At 51.5% G+C, this 18,505-nt stretch overlaps 1 protein-coding gene across 2 annotated transcripts in view; it reads right to left on the reverse strand.

Moving 5' to 3' along the window:
• The window catches only part of NXN (nucleoredoxin), a 54,054-nt gene that overhangs the window by 2,574 nt on the left and 32,975 nt on the right, over positions 1-18,505 (reverse strand). For both annotated transcript variants that reach the window (XM_056330279.1, XM_056330289.1), the window contains exons 2-7: positions 13,418-13,535; positions 11,924-12,057; positions 11,422-11,522; positions 10,762-10,868; positions 4,002-4,181; positions 1,206-1,330 (exon numbers count right to left, since the gene is read on the reverse strand). In XM_056330279.1, the coding sequence (XP_056186254.1) occupies positions 1,206-1,330; positions 4,002-4,181; positions 10,762-10,868; positions 11,422-11,522; positions 11,924-12,057; positions 13,418-13,535 (765 nt within the window). The remainder of the gene's footprint in view (positions 1-1,205; positions 1,331-4,001; positions 4,182-10,761; positions 10,869-11,421; positions 11,523-11,923; positions 12,058-13,417; positions 13,536-18,505) is intronic.

An 18,505-nucleotide genomic window follows, 5' to 3' on the forward strand; every position in this document is an offset into this window, starting at 1 on the left:
GAGCTGGGATGCTCAGAGACCCGTTACAGCGGTGGGAGCAGGAGCGCCTGCCCAGAGGGGGCCGACTGGGCTGCGGGAGGCAGTGGAGGGGGGCTTGCCTGGCAAGGGGGGCCAGGGTGCGGTGGTGGGGACCCTTTTGTGCGCAGGGCGGCTCCGGAGGGCCCCACTCACGGCACACTGCGGCTGTGACGTGAGCGTGCAGGGACAGAGCAGGCGCACGGCCATGCAGTGGCTGTCACCTGCCCAGGCCCTGAGCAGCGCCTTGGGAGAAGAACTGCAGGCCTGGGGAGGGGCTGGCAGCTTTTTTGACCCTTATACAAAACCTTCCTCATTTGCAAGCCAGCAGCAGCGCAAAGCACCTGAAGCCCCGTTCCCCATTTTCTCCAGCAGATCCCTGGCTCTGAGCACCACAGCCTGCACATGCCCTAAATACCATCCCAGCCACCAACAGTGTGGCCAGCTCAGGAAACAACCCTCGTTTCACAGGGCAACAGGCAAGCAGTGACATGTCCCTGCCAAGACCCAGGGCAGGGCAGAGCGGAGCTGGGATGCCCATGCTGCAGCCAGCAGGGGGAACACACAGCCCCGTGCCACCCTGCTGCCCCCCCAGCAGCTCCTGCCCTCTCCCAGGGGCAGTTTTGTCTGGCATCACCCCAGCCAGCAGTATCGGGCTGCCTCTTGCAGGCACCCCTTAGGGAAGAGGCTGGAGCACCAGTACCTGCCCTCTTCCCAGCATGGGAAGGAAGGCAGCAGCACCTGAGTGAGGGCAGCACCAGCTGGGCCAGGCTGAAACCCAAACCCTGGCTCCTTTCCCCCTGCCCAGCCAGCTTTCCTACCTGCACAGCCTCTCAGGGTTTGTGGGGGCAGCAGGCAGGGCAGCATGGGGCTGGCAGCCCCAGCTCGGCAGATCCTGCTCTCTCCCACCTCCCCCACCCCCGCTCTGCCCATCCCCAACAGCTCCCACACTCGCTGTCAAGCTTTTCCACCTCTGAGCAAACGTGGCTGGGACCCCTTTGCCAGAAGTAATATCCAGCAATGAGAGCGGGGGACTGAGCCAGGACTCGGGTCTGGGTTTGCTCCATGGTCCCTGACTAGCTGCAGTAGCTCAGTGCCTCAGTTTACCCATCTGAACAATGGTGACAGCAGTACCCAGCCCAGCTCAGTCCTCGTACAAAGACACAGCTCTGCGCTCTCCTCTTGCTTACCTCGCCTGCCACAAAGAAGAGCAATGGTGCCTCCTCTTCTTTGGCTTTGTACTTGGCAATGATTTTTTCAGCTATGGGTTGAATCAGTTGTTTCGCTGCCTCCGACTCTCCATCATCCTCTGAATCTGCAGGGCACAGAGGTGGGGAGACAAAACAAAAGAGGCAAGGCAAAAAGGAGGTTAGGATCAAACGGATGAAAACCGGCCGGGCGCTGGCAGCTCTATCCCACAGCACCACCACGCAGGAAACCAGAGCCTGGATGTGCAGCACAAACTTCAAAGCCCCACGGCTCTGTAGCAATTAGGGAGCAGCTGAAATGTGCTTTTTATGTGAGACAGGGAAACATGTAACAGAAGAGCAGCTCCTGCTCCCCAAATACTTCACTGCTCACTCCCTGGTGCCGTTGCTGAAGCACAGGGACAAACAGGCGCAAAAAAGCTGCTTTGCAGTTTGAGAAGCATCAGCATGTTTTGAAGACCAAACAAATGCACTGATCTGAGGCTGCCTGCCACCCCTGCCCGCCACCCACCATCCCTCCGCCTCGGGACGGCTGCTCAGCAGCTTTTCTGCTTGAGTCTCTGCGGCAGCAGCACTGTGAAGGCAGCTTTGATTTGACAGAGGTAGAGTAGAAAGAGATGGCAACATCAATCAAACACCAGCCACCACTGAAGTTCAAATACTGAGCTGGAAAGAGGAGAGACTGCGTCCTTGAACAGCATCGAGATGAAATGATTTCAATTCAGGGACAACTTTTAGCATTTAAAAAAAAAAAAAATAAGTAAGGCAGCAGAAAAGAGGCCCCTGGTCTCCCAGCTTGTGCAGCTCTCGTGGTCCCCTATGTAACCACCTGACACAGCTGGTCCAGCCCCCAGCTGGGACTGGCAATGCCCATGCCTGAAGCGCTCTCTGCCCTTGCTCCACTCGTCCCTGTCCTCCTCTCTGGCTTCTCCAAGCAAAGCAGGCAATGCCAGAGACACTGCACGCTGGATTTCAGGGTCTGTCCTGCGTGCATGACGGTGATAAATACATAGAGTTGTGGGGTGTCTGCAGGGATTGATTCTTACACAAACAGCCGCTGCTGGCAGCACTCCAGGCAGCCCTGCACACTCTGGCTAACCCAGCCCTAAGCTCTCCCGGGAAGGATGTAGACCGGTTGGGATTTATTCACAACTAGCACTGGCTAAGCCTGCCATCTCCTGCACCTACCCTCTCCTGGGGGCATTGCTGCCCATGCAGCACAGACACCAGTCTGCTGGGGGTGTGTCTCCCAGCAGGACACAGGCTGGCCAGGAGCCCTCATCCCCAGTGCCTGCAGCACCAGCTTCACCTCTGCTCCAGCATATCACCAGCAGGTTTCACCGAGGCCACGCATCCCCTCAAGTGTGAGTGAGAGCCCCCGCTGCCAGCCCAACAGCGCTCTCCTGACGAGCTGTTTGCAGCAAGGTGATAGACAAACTTTGCTCGGAGCAAGATAAAAATAACTCTTTCCAGAGGCCTGCAGCGCCAGCCCCTATCAATCATGCTTGGTGTGGCCAGCCAGTCCTCCCCGCGTGAGGAGAGCATTTTTGGCTCTGCGCTCACATCCCCTGCTGGGCTCTGCTGAATAAATAATCAGGGTCAAAAGGAAATCTGAAAGGGAAGAAAGGAAGAGAGTGAGAGCCATGTTATCAGTGCTGCAGAGAAGGGTGTGCTGCTCACAAAGGACATGTGAGGAAGCAGGCCATGAGCCCTGCCCTGGCCCAGGCCCCCTACACAACACCAGCAGGCTCGGGGCATGAAGGGCTTCTTCAGTCAACTCCCACCACAGCTCCACAGAGCACTCATGGAACAGCCGCACTCCCCCCAAGAGCCCAGGACCCCTCGGCTCGCTCCCCTGGATGCTGTGCACACCCCTCTGCCACCCGCCAGGGGCTCAGCCTGCAATGCAGCTCATCCTGGCTATGGCCCTCGCCTGATTTAACTGTCCATCCATTGCTGGCAGGGAAGCAAAGAGGAACAAGCCAGCTGTGCTTCAGATGAGCTCTAGGCCTCTTTCCAACAGCAGGGAGCTTCCCATGTGGGTTAGCAATGGAAGAGGGACAGGAATTTTGGGGAAAAGCCTGCCCTGTCCTGCAGCCAGTGCCCCACAGGGGAATACCCACAGACAAGCTGAGCGCTAAAGAGATTTCTCTGACGGCCACAGCCCTGCTCAGCCTAGGGATTCAAGCCCTGAGCTGCCGTTTCCAGCACAGAGCTGTAATCTCTCCCAGAGATGCTTCCTCTGCCTCCTCTGGAATATCACGTGTGCCTGAAGTCCCTGCTCTAGAAAGCTTTTCCCGTCTCCACCACCACTGGCCATGACAGTGTATTTCTCGTACTTCCCAGCACGATCAGCATTCCTCTCCACAGCTGCCACTAAAGCATCTTTGATACAATAGCTCCTCTCCACTGCAAATTGTTACGCCATTGTAGCCCTCAAGTCGCTGGGTGGGAGACGTGTGGGCACAGGCAGGCTCTGGTAAACCTCTGCGACCCACAGGAGCCCATTTCTCTGGTACGGACAAGGCTTCAAGTCTGTCAGCCCCCTTAAATCCTTTGGGGGACTCCACAGGGACCTCTCTCTCCCTACGGCCTCTCCGGACACGTGAGCGCATAGCACTGCTCTCAGTGATGGAATGGGCTGATGCCCCTTCCCACAGGCAGTGTTACCACCAGACGCAGGTTCTCAGCCCCGTGGCCAGTTCTAGCCGAGCTGGCAGGTAGCCCAGCCCCCATCCCAAGCACAGGCTCTGCTTTCCAAGCAGCAATGCTCCATACCTACAAAGAGAACGAGGCAGGGGCCCTCATTAAGCTGCACAGCATTGGAGTCTGTCAGCTCCAGCACGGGCTTGGGGTGCCAGGGGAACTCATGGCATTCAATATCGTTCAGCACCTCCACCCGCCCCTGCCGCGTGATCACGTCTCCCTTGGAGTCCAGGACGATGAGAGTCGGGATGCCTGCAACGGAAAAAAAACAGGGGGGATCAGCCAAAGCGCAAATCAGCCAGCGACAGGGCGTGGGGAGAAAGGCCTTTTCCTATCGCCTCCAGCTCTGGCAGCAGCCCAGCGAGCATGCTACCTCTCCACAGCTCGCTCACGGTGTAGGAATCGGGGCCCCTGGATCCTGTTTCTGTCCTAGCAGAGCGCTGTAATTCAGCAGGCAGAGCAGGAAGCTGAGAGACAGGCTCTGGCATTGCCTGCCTCTCCCTGCCCGAGTGCAGGCAGGGGTCACTGCCATCTGGCGCTCCCAGATACAAACACCACCAACACAGGGACCCTCCTTGCAAGAACCTCTTGCAAACTGCCAGACAGACATGCCCCCTGCGCAGGAGGCAGGGCAGCGCTGCCCCACAGGCACCACCACCCCAGCACTGAGATGCGCCTGCCGTTGGAAGAGCCCAGTCCCCGGTTCACAGGAACACATGCAAACCTTTTTGCAGGGTGGACCACAGACAACGGCAGCCAGGAAGCAGGGTGTGTTCCTTCCCAGAATATATTTTAGCAGCCACAATCTCTCCCATGAACCCCCGCACCCCTCCAGCACTCAGCGCCAATTGCCCAGCCATTTCCAGAGCACAGGGATGTGTCTGGTGAGTCATGAGCATTATTACCTGCTTCGGACACTGTTTCACACCACCCCAGCCTGGTGAGGCACCCAACACTGCCGGTGGGGGAAAGGCCCCTGGGCTGAGTGGCAGCCACACAGCACTAACCACAGGGATTTAGTGCGCAGGGGCACGGCTCACCCCTGGGAAAAGCCAATACCTACGCCTCTGCAAGCAGAGATGGAGCAGGATCATACCGATCATATAAATTAATGCCAATCAGACTTTGCCACATGGCTAAAACACACACAAATGAAGCTGGCACCCGCCTTACTGGCAGTGGCTGTGGTGTGGGGTCTTACTGTCGAGGCTGCCCTCCACACCCAGCTGCCAGTTTCCAAATCCTGCAGGACTGAACTACAGCTACAAGTAATACTACTGTGGCAGAGCAACCCTGCCCTCAGCCCCCCTGGGATACCCTCAAGGAGCACAGCAGACTGCCGTGCTGAGGCTGGGGTGGAGGCAAGTCTGGGTCTGTCAGGGAACAGCATGTGGGGAAGAGGAGACTTGCTTGCACACTGGTACTGGCTTGTGGATCTCAAGCATGAAATCAGCTTTGTTTCCCCACCTGGGGCCTGGAGATGCTCGTTACTCAGCACAACACACCTCTGCCAGCCCTGGCACAGCACCAAGCAGGCGGCCTCCTGCCCACGGGACGGAGGTCCAGAGTTATTTCCTTCTGCAATTTGGACCCTTGGGAAAGGAAGGAAGATGTGCATTTTGCTTCATTTGGGGGAAAAAATAAATAAACCAAGAGATAATCAGTTAAGTATGTCCCTCAATATGAAGAGGGACAGTAATCTGCCACAACACATCCCTCCTGAGACTAATGAAGCTGTGCAAGAATGTCCAGAGTCTACTGGATCGTTGCACTGGGCAGGACCAGGGACTGGGGGACACTGGATGAGGTTCTGGCCCTTGGGACAAAGCAGCATTCTGCCCTGAGCTACGGGGCTGGAAAGGCCAGTTATAAAGAAGAAGCCTCTGTAAGGGAGGCAAACACACTTGCAGCAGAGATTTAGCACAAGTCACCTATTCTAATGTGGCTGGGCTGTCAGTGGGGCAGGGTGGACACCAGCTGGCGACCATCCCATCTGATAATGCACCGGTGAGGCTTTGCTGCCACAAAACAGTCTGGGTCAAGTCAACAGGAGTGGCTCACGTTGGTGACTTCATCTGGAAAGCACACCATTCCTCTCTCATTGAGGAGACAAAGAAACATCCCACAAGGAAGGAAGAGGGGACAGTTTGGGATCAGGTCCCAAGTGATGAGTGAAGTGACCAATGCTAGTGCCAGGTGCTGCTGTCTGCTTCTCATCACCTGGGCTTCAATCTGCTCACTATCTAGCACCTCCTGCTTCACCCAGCAACATCCCCCAAACCACGATCAGCAAACCGAGGCAACTCAGATCCTCCTGCCCTCATGCTACAGCTCATTTTAAAGCTCATTCATTAGCAATACCCTGCAGAGACATTCTCTGAGCAGGGGGGACCCAGCATGCTTGCCCTTGCCAAACTCCTGGCACTGTGCTCCCATGTTTGTACCACAGTGGGTTACTCACACGCCCTCTGAATTCAAGGCATGTCTCTAGGAAATACATGGCCATCTGTCTGTCCCACGCCTGCCTGCAGGTCCAGGCGAGTGGCTGCATTCCCCTCATTCCAGCCCAGCAGGGTCCTTGCATTCCTGCTGGTTCACTGGGGCTGTGAGCACCCGGCTGGTGCAAGAGCAGCAGCGCAGGAACCGGCCCAATAACTGGGCTTGCAAATCCTAAGGGTATGCCAAGAAAACCATTTTGTATCACAAAAAGGCTTATTCATTACCTGCTGGTATTCAAAATAGCTCTAGGGCAGGGATGGGTTAAACAGACTGTAAGGAATTGGGAAATCTCACTCTGGCTCTACCCTCCAAGGCACAAAGTACTACTGAAGCCAACAGAAGGCACACAGTGATCAGTATCCCGCATGATCTGGATCTTTATCCATTTGTGATTCCCAAACCTGTCCCACATGCCTGTTTTTCCATCCTCTCCAGACCTGCTTTATACATGAGAGACAGGCAAGGAATGTGGGTTCAGCTTGGTACCCTGTCGCCACTCAGCCTGAACGATGCAGCATATACCAAGACAGAGATTTCAAACAAGCTTTGCTGATCTGGAAAAATTAAGGGCCTAATTTAGACACAGATCTGTGAGTGCGATCCCACAGCTATCAGGGACTTCATCCACTATTCAAAGTATTCTGACTTTACCTGATTTGCATATGCGGACACACACCCCAAAGCATCCAGCCACTAAAACCTCCAACTGTGAATACAAAACAGACTCAAGAAAACAAGGAGTCTTTAAGATAATTCATTCTGGGTTTAGCACGTTCTGCAAATGTAAGTAAGACATCAAAAAGCGTGGGGCTGGGTTTTCAATCTGTTAGGAGGTATGTGACACATGCTAGGCCAATTCCTGCACCTTTTACCCTGCACCAGAGGTTTCTCACCAGCCACCAAGCTCTGGCTTCCTTTCTGGACCTGCCCGGTGAAAGCTGAAGCAACCCATGTGCTCCCGGTGCTGAGCATCGCTGCCTTGCTCAGCTCCTTCCTGCACATCCCTGCCCACATCCCTGGGGTTAGGACACAGCCTTACCAGGCTCACAGTGGCATCCCATAGGATCAGCCTTGTCTTCCCAGGTGAACCCAGTTACTGCTCCCCTAGCAAACACGTTCTCTTTGCATGGGGGACAGACCAGCAGGACCAGGGGAACCATCCTTAACCTAATTCACACCTGCTAACCCCGATACTTTCCCCTCGGTGCCCCCCTCCCTGCTCATCCCAGTCACTATTTGTTATTTTAGTGCCTTTTGGGGGCTTTGGTAATTTCCCTGAGTTATAACACCAGAATTTACTTATCAAGAAGAATCACAGATCAGACACTCCACAATGAATATTGTATAAGCTTGGATAAGAATTAGCATAGACAGGCTCAGTTTGATTTTATGCATTAGAAAATGGATTTGGTTCCCATGGGGCTAGCATTTTATGAAAACAGAGGGGCCAAATGATTTATTACAGAACCTGGCAACACATCTACCTATTTACATATTAAAACCTATATCTGACATGGAAATCTCATCTGCATTAAGTCTGTTTGGTGAGTAATCAAAATCAACATGAAGCAAACACTCAGAATACACCAACCGCAGGTTGTGTGGTGGGTTTTACTGCTGCTCTTTCAGCCTTTCAGAAGAAAGCTCCAGAAACCTTACGGAAGAAGCTTCCCATAACAGTGACTTACAGGCTGCTCCCAGTAGCTGGGCTGTGGGAGTGACCTGCAAGTGTCTGGGCTAAAGCATTGGGGTACGGAGAAAACAACAGTTTTTGGAAGTTCCCCCAAGGGACTGCAAATCCCAAAGAGATGCCACGGAGTCCACAGCGAATATTCAGGAACCCAAAAGGTCTCGTAAGATACAGAACAACAAGGGGAGATTCCTATCTAAGCACAAAATTCATCACTGCTCCCCATTCCATCAGGAGACCTAACTCAGGGGATTTCACCTAAGGCAGGACCACACAGACTGGGAGCTGCCTGCATAACAGAATTACTTCTAAGCAGCCACAACACAAACATGACTCTTTCTCAAGATAGTGCTGCACCCAGAAGCAATTTAATATAGGTGGGTACGGTACAGCAGCACAGTGACTGCATATACGTTATGAATAGAGGCATTCAAGTAAACCCAAATAAAGACCAATAACTCAACTTACATTTTATACTGAGTTTTTGAATGCTGTAGGGGCCAACACAGGACTAAAACAACAAGAGATTTGACTGTCTTGCTGCTTTCCACCACAGAAACTTAAAGCCGTCAGGAAAGACAAGCTCTTCTGTTGTTTCAGCTCCTGGCCTTACAAAAACCAGTGGAAAAAACCACCCCATATGCATGCTGTGCTCACAATCCAAGGCACCACCAGGATGGTAACCTGGACACTGAGTGGGCTACGTGCTTTCTTTTGCTGGTGCATAGGTGCAACTCCAAAGGGGGCTTTGAAGATGCTTGGCAGCATCAGAGCCATGCATCTGGGGAAAGGCAGATGAGGTTATATGGGTCTGATTTTTCATTTAGGTGGAATAACCACCAGTGGTGATGAGCTCAGACCACAACACGAGCTTTCTTTGCAGAAAGCCTTCCTTACAGCTGGTGCAGCAGCTTGCTGCAAAAGCCTGACTGCAAACAAGCAGGCAACCTCAAAGTCTGCACACAGGATTCCAATTCGCTGGCTGCACAGGGGTCAACAACAACCTGGAGTCCCTGGGAACAGCACAAGGGTTCACCTCCAGCCCTCTCCCTCGTTTACCGGTGACCCAGCACGCTGCTCCACCCCAGAGCACGGTGGGGAAAGAGAGCCCAGCCCAGCCTTGCAAAGCCCATGGCACACAGGTGGGAAGGCAGGCGGGACAGCAACGCCTCCTGCGCAGGGTGCAAATTAGCCTGCCTGCACATTCCCACACGACTTTGGGATCGCAGTTCATCCTTGTGGAGAAGTTCCCACTTTACAGGAAAACCATGATAGGTAAGCAGAAGGGTTTGCACTCAAACATGCCTAAATCCCAGGGTCAGTGTCCCTGGGAGAGCAGCTGAAATGCAGGGGGTAATATGGGAGCTACCCTGGCAGAGGAAGGGGTCAGGGTGCAGGGGAACAACAAATACTTTTATTTTCAGGTCAGAACACAGTGACGAGAGACATTTAAGGAACCAGTGGCTGGAGTTAGAGGGAAAGCTGTTGTCACCGTTTCCCGGGCTACAGCATGCCTGCTGCTCAAGTATCCATGTCTGGACACCTTATTTACAAAAAGTCCCAGTGAAACTGGCAGCAGTCCTGCAGTGCTCAGCCGAAACCAGCACTGGAGAGGTCTGTGAGCAGGCCGGGGAAAAGACGGATGAATTTGGAAAGCTCCTGCCTCGTGGGAAGGTAATTAAGCAGCAAACTGATGGCTATTTAAAGCAGGCAAATGGTTGTTCTTGGTTTAAGGTCAGGGAACAGAGCTGAGTGACAGCACCTGAACTCATGCCAGAAGGGGTGTTTGGAGAGGACCCCAAGGAGGGATTATTTCTCCTGCCACTCTGCCCAAGCCCTCAGCCACCTTCGGCAACACTCCTCCTTCCCTGCAGATTGTGTTAACAGCCTGCCAGCCCGCACCCACCTGACGGCCATCAGACAGAAACAGATGAGAAACAGGCACGCTGCAGCAAGACCCTTTAACCACAGGGAGAAACTATATGTACATACATAAGACCTCCTTATGAGCTAGTCACCTTGCATGTCTCTATGCTGCAGTCTGGCCCCTGCAGGAACAAGGTGCCAGTCCCCAGGAGGGCTGCTGTGAGCTTTTATCATCTTTGTGACTCTTTAAAGCCACCCAGACAGACAGAGTCTCTCCCCTGTCTCTATGAGCAGCCGGGGCTGCTGGAATTCTGGCACTGGCCTGTACAGTAAAAGCAAAGCCATGGTTTACATCAAACACACACTCTTCTGTAATTCATGTCACTAACATAAACCAGATGCCATCTTCCTCAGCCTCTGCAGAGAACGATGGCCTGCCTTTGCGCTACATAAAACAGCAAGAAAATGAAATCTAAACCTTCAAGAAAAAGCAAAATAAATAAATCAGTAATTAGGCAAAAAACATCCAAGCCAAAAACAGCTTCCAAGTTTCCAGGAAGAATTAGGTTGTTTATGGAAGTCCTGTTTCAACTAACAGCCTGCCTGGCAGGTGGTAGGAATGTGAGTTTGTGGAGAGCAGAAACATGAAGCTGCTCTGCCTGGGGCACTGCGCTTTGCTTTGCTGTTTTCTTGTTTTAGTTAAACAAGAGGAGACATTACAAATATTCAGCAAGAGGAGGAGAAAGGGGAGCTGTGCATCACTGTGGCCTTTCCTACCTTGTATGCCATAGAGTCGATTCAGGCGTGACCGTCTGGCCTCATCAGCATATGGCACAGCTACCCAGGGCATCTCACTGAAATACTGCTTGAAGGAGTCCTCTGACCTGTGCAAGGGGAACAGGGCATAGAATCCAGAGTACAGCCCCTCTGCCTGCCACACTCTTTCTTCTTCTCATTAAAAACCTGGCCTGAAAACCCCTTTATCCCTTCTACCAAAGCCCACTGGTACGGGCTGCTGGCAGACACAACCTGGGGAGAGCCAGACCAAATTTAAAGCCCCCAGTCCCTCAAGAAGAGGTTTGTCATGCATTTTTTCCCAATAAAATATTTCAAACACTCCAGGGCACAGGAAAGTCAACTCATGGTAACAGCAGCGGCTTGAGCAGCCTTCAGATCTCAGACCCAGGAGCCGCAAAGCAAAATACAGAGCTCCTCCAGAGCAAGTGCCTACTATTGCCCCACTGCTGCCTTTGCCAGCCCCCCTTTGCACTTTGCTGCTGGGCAGAGGGCAAAGGACTTGGGTGGCCCTGCTGATACCAGAGCCAACCTGCTCCACCCCAAATCAGATTTCCTCCTCAAATCAAACCAGCAATGCTCACAGCTTCCCAGCTTGGGGGCAGCCAGCTCTGTCTGCACAGGGTGTTAGTGCCTCCTTACCTGTCTGCACTAACAAAGAGTATCTCAAACTTCTGGCCTGCCTCCTTGATTTTCCGGTAGGACTCCACCAGGACCCTTGTGAGGCTTCGGCATGGTGGGCACTGCAAAACACAACACATACATAAGGACATTGTCTCCTCCACAGGGCCAGGGCCATACCCAGCAGGTCCAGATGACCTAGTGACGATAAAGAGACGTCACCTCATTTTTGCTGGTGTGCTGAGCAGCAGCCCTGAACATGACTGGGGCTTATGGCCCATAAGTTGCCAACAAAATCTCTTCCATTTTTAAAATCTGACCACTCTTCCCCTTCTGTAAGGGCTAGTTGAGGATAACAGGCCACTGCAACGCTGTGGCTTCTTCCAGAATGACCAGAGAATCTTAACTGCTTCAACACCAACTGGCCTGTGCTCTCCCACAGAGCTCTGCAGCAAGAGCTGCAGGGGGACCCCCAGAGTACCCAAGTTCACTCCAACTACCCTGCAAAGCACCAATTACTCACCCAGTGTGCAGAGAAATAGACACCAACATGAGAACCCTCCAGGGCCTTGCTGTCTAGTGTCTGGCCATTGTTCCTTAGCAGAGGCCCAGCAACAACTTCACTGAAGGGTTTTGGCCCCCAGGGGAACTCCAGACCTGGGGAGAGGTCGGGATGGGGTTGCAAAGAAGACACAAACCAGCAACAGGCACACACAGCTTTTACAAGTTTCAAAATGTTTCACTAAAAAAACCATCCCACCTTCTGCGAAGATACAGGGGGTCCTACCTGAGGAATCCCACCGGGGTTTATCCCCACCCAAGGGGGATGCAGAGCAACTCCGCTGGCACCACCGAGCCAAGGAAGCTGAGCTCTGTTCCGCAGCCAGGGACACCTCCTTCTCACAGGTATGCTGTACCTGAGCCCGAGTTGCAGCACTTTCAGCTTGACAAAGCCTGCTCTGGTTTTGTGACTGATAAGGCATCTTTTCCTTATCAACAACATTTATTTTCACAACAGAGGGCAAGGTGGTATGTGCTCAGGAATGCAATCCGACTATTTGCCTTATACTGATACTAACCATGTATTTATAAATATATATGCACATATTTATTTATAAAATCTTATATATATAAAAAACATGGGGTTTATATGTACTTTTATATATATTTATAAAACTAAACTTACACTAACCCTCTGCACCCCAAAGCAAGCATGTGTGTGTACACACAAACATGTGTCCTGAATCATCCGCTACCAGCATCCCGAGCAATCAATTTACGTATTCAGCCAGAGAGGAGGAAACATCACAGATGGCTCAGGCCACAACGTGTACTTGCTGTACAGTTCCTGCCACCTGAATTAAAGCCTCAGTCACCACACTCAGTATCAGCTGCATGAAGAATCGACAAGCCATGCATGGACAGACTACAGCTGTTGAATGACAGGTCTGCATGGTCTACAAGTAAAGGGCACATGTTTTGCTCAATTTGGTTTTTGCAAATTGGAAGAAGATGGATTTAACATTAACCCCCAGCACAGTAAACCTCAGAAACCAAGAACGGCAGCATTCTTCTGTTGCATTTGTAAAAAATGGGGAATTCATTATCCTAACAGTGTGATGTCAGCGATAAAGTCCCACTCAGTATTTTGGAAGGATTTTACTCCCAAGGTACGGGAAGCCTGGACTCTCAGTCTGTCTGTCCATGTGGCTCCATTGGGGAAAAATCCAAACTTAGTTTTTCAGTTAGTCTAACTTTTTCCTCATTAGCACTCCAGACAAAAGTCCTGGAGGGGAAATCTTTGTTCTTTTCAACAAGCAAAACCAAAACACAAGATCTGGCAGGAATGATGCAGAAAATTTTATGCTGAAAATAATACAGTGCCTCTATTAGTTAAGTATGACAATAGTTGTTTGTTTGGGTTTTTTTCCCCCCTCCACAGCAATTCAGAATGAACTGAAATGAAAAGGCGGCTGTGTGCCCATGTCTGTATGGCACACAGGACTCCAAGTCTTACCTTCTGGGTCGTCTCGGATGACCAGGAGGCCATTCCTGCAAACCACCTTCCCGGTGGAGGCATCAATAAATATTAGGGAAGGAATGTTGGAGACTCTGTACTTGTTCCACAGCTTCAGCTATAAAAGAGATTGGGAAAGGAGAGGAGAAAGGTGAACTTCATGGTGTGAAAAGGAAGATTTTGGAGCATTAGCATCTTTCAGACCAGAAGTCAGAGCTAAGCGAAAAACAGAGCTGGGGCTTCAAGCAATGCATGTGAAGGCACATGAGAGCATCCCTTCAGAGCTTCTGGGCCAGTCTGGACCTCCAGCACCTTCACAGACCCACACCATCAACACCATCCCCTTGGTACCACAGGTGAGACCACTGTTTGTCTCACACCTGCTGCAGGCTTGCCTGTGAGTGCAGGTAAAGCTTCTCCTCCTGCTGCCTTTGCCTCTTTGCAAGTAAAATGAAGATAATATTTACCATACTTTGAGGTCTTTGTTTAGAAGACGTGGTAAGCGTAAATACTTTTAATGCCACTTCTCTGAAGCAATTTGTAATGCTTCCCTGGCTGTTTCCTCCCCTCCTTTCTCAACATTCATTAAACAAACCAGCAATCCCTGCCAAGACGCAGCCACGCTGAAAACAAGGCCAACACACAGAAACACAATTCTTCTGCAACTGGGGCTTCCCGGGTTTGTCCCCAGGAGCTGATTCACGGGTTTGACATCAGCCTGGGGGCCACACAGCCCAGCACATCTACCCTGTACTGCAATGGGCAGAAGCCATGCAAGCTGCAGTGACCACGTTTTGGATGTCCTGGTCTAGATGTTGCTGTCTGCTGGTCATTATATTTTGCAGCGAGCTCAGCTCCACACCATGCCAATGACTGAGTGCCCTGGGTGTCACATGGTCCTGGCTTGACATTTCTAAGCATATGCTTCTGGCACAGGATAATTTGGAGCTTAACCCATGTACAGAAGCTCACTGGGATGGGGAGGAATAAGACGACGACAGCTGCTGGCACGGCCCAGCCTGCAGGTGTGGGCTGGCTGTGGCTGGAGGAGCTGGTCTCCCCACCGTGCACAGAGGAGTTGCTGTGATCACCACATTTCCTTACATTTCTCCAAGCACTTCAACCTAAACAGTTCAGTGGTGAATTATCAAACTCTTACAGAAAAGCCAAACCATAGCTGAGAGCCAGAGGGGAAGGAAATGAATCACCACCTTCCCCTAACGTCAAGCTCTGCTCTGCAAAGCCCCTCAAGCTCTGCGTGTTTACAGTTCGCATGGGCTTGGAGAATAAAACCCAGCCACGGGAGAAGGGGAGGAGGGGACCCATCAAGAATCCCACCCAGCAATAGCAAGGCTTCGAGCACAAGAGCTGGAGAAAGCCTTACACAACATGATGCTGCTTCCATCAGTATCTCATGTAGAAACTGGACCTGGGTGTTTTTCCAGAGAAAGAGGCCACGCCATTCCTGACTTCCGAATAGGGGCAATCCCATTTCCTGAGATGGGAATGATCCGGGGATGAGGCAATGAGGGCAGGAATGAGATGCGATGTGCAGATCTCACCAGAGATCTAGCTGAGGGAAAGTCACATCCACATTCAGGTTTTAATGTCACTGTATTAAGTGTTTCTTCCAGCACCTTTTTATAGAAGATGTATCTGGATGAGTGACAGGAGTCAGCCTGCTTGCAAGGGGGTGTTTGCAAAATGCTCTTTGTTCTGAAGGAAAGCATCACCACTGATCTAGGAAGACTTCATTAACCTCTATCTGCCAGGACCTAGACAGAGGCAAGGTTTTGTGTCCTGCCCACCAGCCTTCAATTTCCAGTAGACTTATTTCTTGGGACAAGCCGACTTACTCACATCATTCACAATGCCGATTCACAAACCAAATGGCCTTGGGCGTGAAAAATAAAAAGGAATCATACTAAATGCAAACCAGCCCCCTCACAACAAGTACGATCAAACCACAGAAGGTAAAATATATTTCTGTGAAGTTTAAAGGGTGTGGAAAAGCTCTTTGTAAGGATCACAGGCATTTAAGAGAGTGTTGCAAACAATGAGGAAATTACAACTATCAATTGGATCGTTCTATTTAAATAGTTGCTTACATTACACTTCATTTTGCCAAGTCCTTTGTATAAGGGCAGCAGCTCCCCTGGGGCACTACGGCAGGTCATGGCAGTTTTGCTTGGCTGGGGAAGCAGCAGGGTCTGCGCTTCAGAGCCAAGAGGCTGCATCGACTCGCTGTGCTCAGAGGGACGGCGCTGGGACATCCCAGGTAAGGAGGTAAGACCAAACCCAACTCACTCGCTGGAAGCACTGGAGCAGCACATGGCTGGCTCCAGGCAGTCTGTGGGGTCCAGCAGGCAAAGCAGCTCTTGCCAACATCTGCCCCTGGTTCTTCTCGGGATATGTAAGCCATCCAAACTGCAGGGAGTGCTCTTGGCTGGTAACCTACAATGCAGATACTCTGTCCCCATGAAATGGAGGGTTGCCACTTCTAACTCATCATTGAGGGTCCACAGGAGAAAGCCTCAAACAAGCAGGAAGCTACGTGTGTCTTGAAAGGGTCAAAAAACATCAAAAAAGGTCAATGTGACATCTGCTGCTGCTGGGGGCACGCATCCATCACTGGGCTCCAAGACTTGAACCCAATGAGTGTCATGTCATGCTCAGTCACACCTTGGGTGAATGAGAACAAGCAACCAAAATTGCAAGGTTTTACCTTACATCTGTGCAAAAGCTGCAGCTCCCAGACACCACAACTCACCATCTCAGGTCACAGCAAAACTGTCAGAGCTTCATACACACTGAGCAGCACTTACTATTTGCAGTGTTTCCTGCCTGGGTTATCACTGAAACCCATCATACAACACCAACGAAGTAACATGACCACTGCACGTAAGACAACTGGAACTGGGTTGCCATTTTAAGGCCGGTTATAAAAGGCTTGAATTGGATTGAATTAGTGGTCTTGATGCGCTAACCATACCAATTTTGCTGTCTGCGTCAAAAAGTACATGAATGTGCTGTTTCAAGTGGGAGCACTTTGGTCTGATGATTCTGCTGTGTGCTAGGAAAGCTGATGGGGAACAAGAAACGCATGCGCTGCAGGCTGAGTGCCAGGATCCACCACCATTCCCACCGCTCTGGCTCTCTTCAGCCAGACTCAGCTGTCCAAAGCCTGTCAGACAGTTCTGAAGGAAGCCTGATGGTTCCCTTTACTGCAGGTCTGACCTGAAAGAGCAGAACCTAGCTAGGAAATGGGCTGGTTCATTTTAGCTGGGCTTTTTGGGTAAAATAGCTCACCATGGGATTCCCACAACACACCATGATTTCACAGCTGAACTGCAACTTCCAGCAAAGACATCTGATCTCCACCTACAGCCTCCGGACACCAGGATGACCTAACCCGTCTTGTGGCAAACTGTTGCACCAGTTAAGTCTTTCTTGGGGTAAAATGCTGAAGATTTGCACATGCACAGGTTCTGGAAAGGAGATGAGTTCCTCCTTGGTCCCACTCAGCATATGGTTGTGGTCCACACAGGAAGGGGAGCCCAGGAGAAAAAAGGCATCCCGTGTACAAGTACCAGCACAGCTGCACACCTTGCAAAGGAGTCCGTGGTGGGCAGGGTGTGGGATGTGCAAAACAAATCATAACTTGCTCTGAAACCACAGGATGATGGGATGATAGTTCAGGCAGCAGGGCAGAGTGCTGCCTCAGCAACTTTTAAAAGCTGTTTTTCCTGCCCTGAAGAGGATGACATAGAAATAACATACTCCACGCTCTGAGGATTTGATCATCCATTTAAAGAGGGGATCTCTGCTCCACTTCCCAACAGCTGTTGCAAATCTGTGGGATCAAGCCAAAGCTAACACAGATGTGGAAATAATCTACAGGCTATTCAGCCAAAAAGCAGCTGATCCTCTCTGAGTGCCCTTCACTCCTGGTTCAGGCCGCATGCCTGCTAAATTCAATACTCACCCCAGGACGCCCACTGGAGAAGGAGCAAGAAAATACAGCCCCCGCAAGACGCTGTACAGGCTGATCAGCTTTACAGAAACGTCTCTGGCTCCTGTGCAGGTGGTTAAGTACAGCAGTCCAGTGGAAAAACCAGAGTCACCAGATTCCTCTGGTAACCTTATCCCTATACAAAGCATCACCACACTGTCCTGGAGGACCTGGAAACCGCAGGGCTGGGCTCCCTCTGCAAGTCCATCCACAACCCGCCACGAGAGGCTTTAAAATGATCACTTATTAATTGAGGTCTGAGGCAATCCCAAGACGTCACGCCATGCAGCAGCACTCAGCAGCGGTCATAAAGCTGCTCTCCACACTGGCAGCTGGCTCTGTTACTTCCCCCACCCTGATGACTGGGAAATGCCTGGCTGAGATGCATGTTGGAGAGAAGTTTGCAGACAGCCACAGTAATTTTTCCAGATAAAGGTGTCAGACGAGAGGTCTCCCCAGCAGCCCACGGCTGTTTCTGCGCAGGGCTGCCACCCAGCCAGGGTAGATGAAATCCCCTCCTGCTCTGCGCGTACTGGTGGGGAAGGGATCCCCTACTTCCAACAGCTGCCAGGCGCTATTTTTGGTTGTGCTGACTGATTTATCAGCCCTGGTCGCATTCACTTACTAACATAAATCCTGAGCTGCATACAGCAGTTAATGCTGGCAAAGATAAAGCATAACTACTTGCAGTGAAATGAGCCCCGGCCAGTGGGAAAGCGGTCCTCCCGTCCTCGTCAGGGGCTGCGTTTCTCTGCTGTTGTGTGAACTTAAGCTGTAAACGCTCTCACACCTCCATCTTTCACAGGACACGGAGATGCCTCTGCCCAGGAGAAACAGGTTTCAGAGGCACCTGCCCATACCAGTAGCAGGGCAGACACTGCCTTTGTTGCTCTTGCAGCCCACACTTCTACCCTGACCAGCAACAGCCACGGCTGGTTTAGAAACTCTAAGGTAGATCCCTCAACAATAATGAACATGTTCCTAATGTGGATGGCTGCTGCTTTCCACTAATGAAATGCAAAGCCATTTTTCTTCTAAAAAATCCACCCTTGATGGCAACACCCCCAGGGTCTGGG

The sequence above is a fragment of the Falco biarmicus genome, chromosome 1 (genome assembly GCF_023638135.1).
Source record: "Falco biarmicus isolate bFalBia1 chromosome 1, bFalBia1.pri, whole genome shotgun sequence".
Classification (NCBI taxonomy): Eukaryota; Metazoa; Chordata; class Aves; order Falconiformes; family Falconidae; genus Falco; species Falco biarmicus.